General features: G+C 48.8%; 1 protein-coding gene across 1 annotated transcript in view; it reads left to right on the top strand.

The window, feature by feature from the left end:
* Positions 1–5,660: 5,660 nt before the first annotated feature.
* The window catches only part of LOC104492199 (serine/threonine-protein kinase TAO3-like), a gene marked incomplete at its 3' end in the record, with an annotated part of 6,315 nt that continues 4,861 nt past the window's right edge, over positions 5,661–7,114 (top strand). Inside the window, exons 1-2 of the mRNA XM_010134718.1 lie at positions 5,661–5,681; positions 6,346–6,582. Of these exons, the coding sequence (XP_010133020.1) occupies positions 5,661–5,681; positions 6,346–6,582 (258 nt within the window). The remainder of the gene's footprint in view (positions 5,682–6,345; positions 6,583–7,114) is intronic.

The following is a 7,114-nucleotide window of genomic DNA, read 5'->3' as shown; positions in this document are numbered from 1 at the left end:
CCACAGCTAAAGGTTGTGAGTGGAGGGAACAAGCAGCAGCACTGCCAGGAGCCCACATTTTTCCATGTGGATGTTGCTGCTGCTGTTAAAATGATGCTGTGGCATTCAGATTTGTGACCAGGTGCTTCATGGGCTGATGTTTGAGGGGAGCATCTGAATTCCATCTTTTGCAGGTGTACTTCTGGGTAGCCCTGAGTGCACCCCAGGCCAGTGTCCCCTGCTCCCCCTCCCTCCCTCCTGCCCCCAGTTTAAAGAGTGACCTAGAAATGGGTGCATTAGAGGGCTTCAGGCAGCAGACCCGACACAGGCAGGATCTCTGGTCTCCTGGAGACCCTCTGCCTTGTGCATTTTTCTCTTTTGTACGTGTGTGTGTGTGTGTGCATGTGCATGCACCCTGCACAGCGCCAGCACTACTGCCTGCACCAGGCAGATACAAGTAGGATCCAGTTAGGTTGGCTGGAGGGAAGAAATGATGAATGACTCGAGTATCGTACTCCAAACATACGTATGATTTGATTGATAAATAGAGATGTGTGGTGAATATATTCATATTCTTCCACTCCCTGTGGAAAGCGGCTGCACCTTCTGTCCTGCCTCCAGGCAGCAGAGCCCATAACTCCTGTCTTCCCTGCATATGTCATCCCTGGGCTGCTTGGATGGCTTGAAGGTACTGCACGGCAGGGCCCCCCTTGGGAGCTGGTGAAAGCTGTTGGTATGAAGGTATGGACTGTGAGGTCTTCCCAGACCTCTAAGCTCTGGGGAAGACAGCTGATGTCCCAAGGTCACTCCTAAATCCCATGGCAGCCTCTGGTGGGTGTAGGACTGTGGCTGCCTTCATTCCATAGTCCCTTGGATTTGCTAAATTTCTCTGCCTCCAGGACCGAGCGACGATAAAGATAAAATCAGTGCTGGGTGGGAAGATGGTAGGCTTTTTGCAGAACTTCTTTTTTTAGTTCTCTGAAGGACATGCTTGTCTGGGCTCATGCTGAGAGAGCTTAGGGTGCACAGTTAAGGTGAGCACCTCATGCCCAGTATCTTCTGGGGGAGAGGAGAGGGAAGTCCCACCCGGTAGCTCACTGTGTTAGCCCCCAGGCCTGTGGGAAAGCACATGGTGGTACGTCATGCAAAAGCTTCGTCCCCATCATATATGCATCTCCCCTCCCCAGAAGAGAGGGAAGCTCCCACCTTGGTGCTACAGGTGTTACTGTGTCCTTGTGGTGGGGGAGAAGTTTCCCTGTGTTTGAAACAAGTATTTTATTTAACCTTATGATGGGCTTTACCTTCAATCATCTTTCATTCCTACCTCCTCACGTTCCAAAATGGAAATCTAGGAAGACAAAAACCTCAGCCGAACGTGGAGAATGCCAGTGGTTGGCACGCTGTTCTTTATCACCGTGTATGCCATCACCGGCCGAGGGGTGATGTCAGCGGGTAGCGGTGCTGAATGCTGCTGGCCAAGGGAAAACTTCTCTGCTGCCTGCCCCTTGTCTCCTGTTTAAATATCTGTGGGGAGGGCAAGGTCAGCCAGGTGGCTGGTATGGAGAGAATGACCCCAACGTGTCATAGTTGAGGAGCTGATAGTGTGAAATCAGAAATTCAGACTTTATTCATCTCTCCATGTTAATTTACTCTTCCAACAGCATCTTGATAAAATCAGTCCGGTGTGAATGGCCACTCAAGATCCCACAGTGTTAAACTAAGCAAACCAACTTGCTGTGATGGTTCCCTTTGCTGCTGACCATCAGCTGATTTCTCAGCAGCTGGGTACCACTTCCCGGGCACAGAGGGTTATGCAGTTGAGAGCATCGGGTGGCCTGTGTTGTGGAGAATCAGAAAAGAGGAGTTCTGACCCCAAATCCAATAATATGGTGTGATCCAATAACATGGGTGTAAAAATTTCTGCTTGTGGGATTTGCTGAATGCCACCCCCCAATATGAAAGCAGAAGAGGGTTGGGCCCTCAAGTCCTCCTTACCCACCTGTAGATCAGGATATGGAGATGGAGGAAAGACTGGCGCTTCTAAAAGCTGCTCCCAACTCGGAAGTTGGATCTCTTTCCAAGACAAGCTCAGGACAAGCTCAATTTCCACAAGTGCCAAGCTCACAGGAGAACTTCAGAGGTCAGCTCTACGCTCCAGATGTCCCAGGGACATCAAGCGTGATTCCCCTGCCCTGATGCTCTGCAAAAGCACCATATGAGTAAGAAGGAAACTGGACAGACTTCCAGGGAAATAGGCTCTCCCTGGGGAAACAGGCTGCTGAGTCTCCTTCCTGGCCTTTCAGTGATGCTTTGATATTACTCGGGTTTAAAAAGAATGAAAAACAGAGCAAATGTGGTTAAGCAAGCTGAAGGAGCTTACCTTTGGTCCTAATCCAAGCAATTTTAAATCATGCCTTCCTGGACCACCTTTCTCTTTGGTCGTTGTGTAGACCAATCTCCCCCACCTCCCCTTTGTTTAGTGATGCTCTTATGGCACAGTGACCATCACTTGCTTGAACAGCGGTGGAAAATGCGCTGCATATTTCTGCTGTTGCAGTGAAAGTTACTATCTGAAATGGAGATCAGGCACCTACTACATCTCTATATTATTTTGCAGGCTATCAGTGATCCATAAATTAGAATTTTTAATCTAGAAATCTAAGCCCGGAAGCTGAGAAAGTTGTTGAGAAAGGCGGGTGGAGGTTGTGTTGGCACAACTCCCTCTCTCACCAGCTTCAAGCAAAAGGTGTTTTTTAAACAAGTGCAGAGATGCACTGATCTGCCTTTCCGGGTGTCTTTCCTGCTTGACCCCTTAACTCCCCACGCCTCGTGCTTTGCCTCAACAGCTGCTTTTGCAGTTTCCAGATGAAATGATCTAACAGTTAAAATTTCATAGAGAGATCAGACAGTGTGGGCTCTGCTGAAGGTCTTGGCATTCTCTTTGAAACCCAGATGACAGCAAGAGAATGATGTGATCACATCCAGGATCTGCAAAGCCAAATATCTAGGAATGTGTCAGCAGGGTTCTACAGATGTGCCCCCTCAAGTAGTCCCAGGGCAGACTCCAAAGCCAGGTACTTTTATGTCATGGCTGTTCCTTTGCACCCTCTTCTGCTGAAGCAATGACACTCGATTCCAGATGGTCGAGTTTTTCCTGATGGATTCGTCTGGCTGCTGCCTTTATAGATCTTTGCTTTAAAAATACTGAACTTGTTCTTTCTCATCTCAAAGTTCTTCCTTGCTGCGAGAGGCTGCTGGCAGTGCGCGCTGCTCTGCTTCATCCAGCAAAGAGGAGCTCGGTGTTTGGTTTGGTTATCAAGAGGTGAGAATAACTGTCCTTTAGGAGCATTAAACAATGTAGGAGAAGGATCTCTAAAGAGGTGCTGGTTTGCAGAAGTCATGAGCCCAACTTTCTTACGTAAGGCAAAAATCTTGGGGGGGTGACGGAGAGGAAGTTTTAATTTTATGGCAAGTGAACTGCCTGTGGGAGTAGGTTGGAAAAGACATCTCTCTTCTCAGCTCCATGTGTGCCAGAGATACAGGGAGATACTGAGAAAATGTCATACCTCGATAAAAGCTGCTCTGGTTTAGGCAGGTTTTCTGGTTCTGCTGAGGACCCCATCGATTACTGCGTGCTGCAGATAGAGCGTCAGGGAACGGCAGGTTTCTGCCCTAGCGGGTCAGGACCTTCCCGGGGTCCTGACATCATCTGGTATTTGCAGTGAGCAATTCAGTTGTCATCTCTCTTCCCATCTGTGGGATTGTGTTTGTGAAATACTTTGCAAAGCTCCGAGTGCCCTTGTCTAAGGACACCAGAAAGGTGCTTACTGGAACTTCCCCAAATTTTCTCTTTTAAAATGGTTGCTCAGGCTGCTCATTCATTAGGGGCTTAGTCTTTAAAACCATAATCCTTCATTCATTCATGCTTAGTCTGAGGTACTTCTCTGGGAGTGGTCACATTCAGTAACTAATGCTCATTTTTTCTACTTCCGTCCGTGCCTGGAGATCACCGTTCAGAGACCTGGTCCTCAAAGACAGACTTCTGAAGGGTGTTGGTCTTGATTAGGGATCGTGGTGATAATTCAGGTCTCTAGCATGAGCATGCTGAACGCAGACACTAAATCTACTAGTACAGTCTACTGATCTTCTTCCTTCTCTTCAGAAATGAAATACTTTCTTTGTTTTCCTCTGACTTTCCAGTGTCTCAACTTCTGCTGTGACCGGAAGGCTTTATCAGCTGGTGTTAGAAGTAATAATTGCATCCAGCTGTTATTAGAAGTAATAATTGCATCTGCATTATCCCAGGCCTAAGTGAGATCTTTCAAAGATGGAACTCTTGTCATGACAGAGACAAGCTGGGCAAAAGTGGAAATGGGCTGCACGCGAGCAGCAAAAAAAAAAAATATTGGTTTTGCTGTAAATAAAGCAAGTGCATATTCTAAATCTCATTAGAGATAGACCAACGGGGGGAGTGGTAAAGTGGCAGCAGATCCTTAGATCTATTTTTTCATGTGCTCTCGCTGTTTGCTTTGTTCTGCCAACTTCTCGGAACGCAGTGTGCCATGCAGAACGTCCCACTGCTCGCAGAAAGGCTGGGCCTCAAAAATAGCGCATGCAGGGAGATCTCGTACTGCTGCGTGGTAGTACCGTATCTCCGTGTCTCCAAGTCGCATGTCATTTAACGTAGAAAATGGCATGTGTGAAACGCTGGGGGTTTGCCCATCTTTGATGTCATTAACGGGGTGAACCCACCACCGTCTCTTCTGGTAACGGAGTCTGACAGAACGCTGTAGCCAGGCTCGTTCTTTGTTCCCTTTGCAATCAGATGTTTCCTTATCTCTCTGGGGTTGTCTTGGGAAGGGGTGGGGGAAGATGGAGGCTCTTCAGCAGCTTCATCGTTTGATGTCTCCTTTCTATTCTGGGTCTGTGGGTATAATCTGCTTGGTTGGTAACTGTTCCCTGGGAATTGTTTCAAGGTGAAGGCTTTGGAAGGCTCTTCCTAACCTCCTCCTCACACTGGTAGTCATTCGAGCTGAGGCAGGTGCCAGCATGCTCAGGTGACACATCGGTTGTGGTGATAAACTTGCTTGTGGATTCTGGAGCTCTTGTTCAATCACCGCTTCCTATCAGCTGCGGGTCCTGAAGCACAAGGCTGCAGCAAGTGGGCTTGGTTTGCTGCTGGGTAAAGCAGCTGCTCTTCTTCTGTTGAGCTTAAGCCTTCTCAGGTCTGTAGGTTCATCCCATCCTATGTCTGAACTTTGAAGAGCTCTGAAATGGGTGGCAGCAGTGCCGTGGTAGGTGCCAGTTCTTTCTCTTGGCTGCTGTGGAGAAGTTCGTCAGGAAGGACTGTGGGTTCAGCAAGCTTCAATGGTCATCTTCAAAGAGCTGAGCTCTTTGCTCCACACTTGTTAAGGGTGAAAGGAAAAGTCCCCTCCTTCGGAACTGGGGACTGTAGCTCTGCACATGCGCTAAGAGCTCCAGCTTTGGGCTCCCAGGACTGGCATTTAAAAGACCAGCAGATCTTAATGTGTGATGTTCCTGGGACTGCACTAAAAAATATCATCAGTCTTGGACACTTCTGTTCTTTTGAAATGAAAGCATTGCCATTCACATTTTCTTCTGACAAATTTTGGCACAACTTACTGGGGTTTTTTCTTCCTTTCACATGGATACACTTGGGCATGGAAATGAATGTGGAACCGGTGAGTTTGTTTCAGCTGAGCAGGGTTTAAAATCTGCTGAGACCATCTGATCAATCTTGTGAAGAGCACACAGTTCCAGAAGAGCGATCCCGTGTTAGAAAACTTTCAGCTCTGGTCGGGAGCGAGCTCAGTCTGTCATCCTCTTGGATTTTAAGAAGACATTTTGAAGGAGGTTACTCACTGCAGGAAACAGGTTTTGAGGGGCTGAATTGAAACTGTGGTGACTTGAGGAGGAAGGGAAGAACGGGTGGGCTGGGGGCGTCTTGAAGTGGATGTCATCTTGTAGGTCCACGTCACGCTCAGGATTTGAGTCCAGTGCCCGAAGAAGGTTGATCTTTTTTTCCAGATCTCCTCTAAGTATTTCCTGGAGGGAACCTGGTGGTTCCTTTACTTGTAACATGGCATCTTCTGCTGTGTTACTGAAAACACGCATAAAATTCTCAAAAAAATATGGGGGGGCAAAGCAAAACTCAGGAGAAACCTTACGGCTTCGTTTATGATGTTAAACAGCAGCACCCTCTGAAACCTGGAAGAACGTTCCCTGAAAGTTGGTTTCTAGGAGTACAGCAAAGCAGGGTCTGGTTTACAGGTAAGCAGCAACTGTGGAGCCAGCTTGTGTGTGAAGAGGGCCCTGTAGAACTTCTTCCCCTTTTCCTGACACCAGGTTACAAGACAGATCCATGAGCATGAGCAGGAGAACGAGTTGCGGGAACAGATGTCAGGATATAAGCGGATGCGGCGCCAGCACCAGAAGCAGCTGATCGCCCTGGAAAACAAGTTGAAGGCCGAGATGGACGAGCACCGCCTCAAGCTGCAGAAGGAGGTGGAGACGCATGCCAACAACTCGTCCATCGAGCTGGAGAAGCTGGCCAAGAAGCAGGTGGCTGTGATGGAGAAAGAGGTGAGTAGAGTCACAGCCTGTACCTGGGGGTTGGAGGGAGAGGTGTGCAGCAGGGCTCAGAGGCGGCTGCGTCCCTGCCAGTGAACCTTCCGGATGGTGGGTGCTCCGCGGACATTGACCAGTGCTGCAGCTGGCGACAGCTGGAGGAGAGACTGACAAACTGGGGAGCTTGGAGGGAGCCTCCGCCTCGCGGCCGAGGGAGTGGCAAAGCTCACTGCTGTTACCCAGCCCCGTTTAAGACCAACACGTGAACCCCTGTGGTAAATCAGTGGGGTTTTACCCTCCAGGGTGGTTTTGGTGGAAGGGGTCAGCGTGAGGAAACTCCTCCATATATGTGGGCACCGTGGGCTTTTTGTCAAGCAGCTTTCACGTGGCTGAATACTCGTGGCTTTGTCTAGCCCAGTGATGGGGGAATAAAAGGCCAAGAAACACCCCGCAGGAGGCTGGATTCGGAACCTGCTCCCTCACCCTTTGGGTTTCTTCTTTTTTTTTTTTTTTCCCCTCTCTGTTCCTTGCCGGCAAAGGGAGCAGA

Source organism: Buceros rhinoceros, unplaced genomic scaffold (genome assembly GCF_000710305.1).
Source record: "Buceros rhinoceros silvestris isolate BGI_N320 unplaced genomic scaffold, ASM71030v1 scaffold24834, whole genome shotgun sequence".
In the NCBI taxonomy this organism is placed as follows: Eukaryota; Metazoa; Chordata; class Aves; order Bucerotiformes; family Bucerotidae; genus Buceros; species Buceros rhinoceros.
The sequence above is the reverse complement of the archived record's forward strand: the minus strand, read 5'-3'. Positions and strand labels throughout refer to the sequence as shown.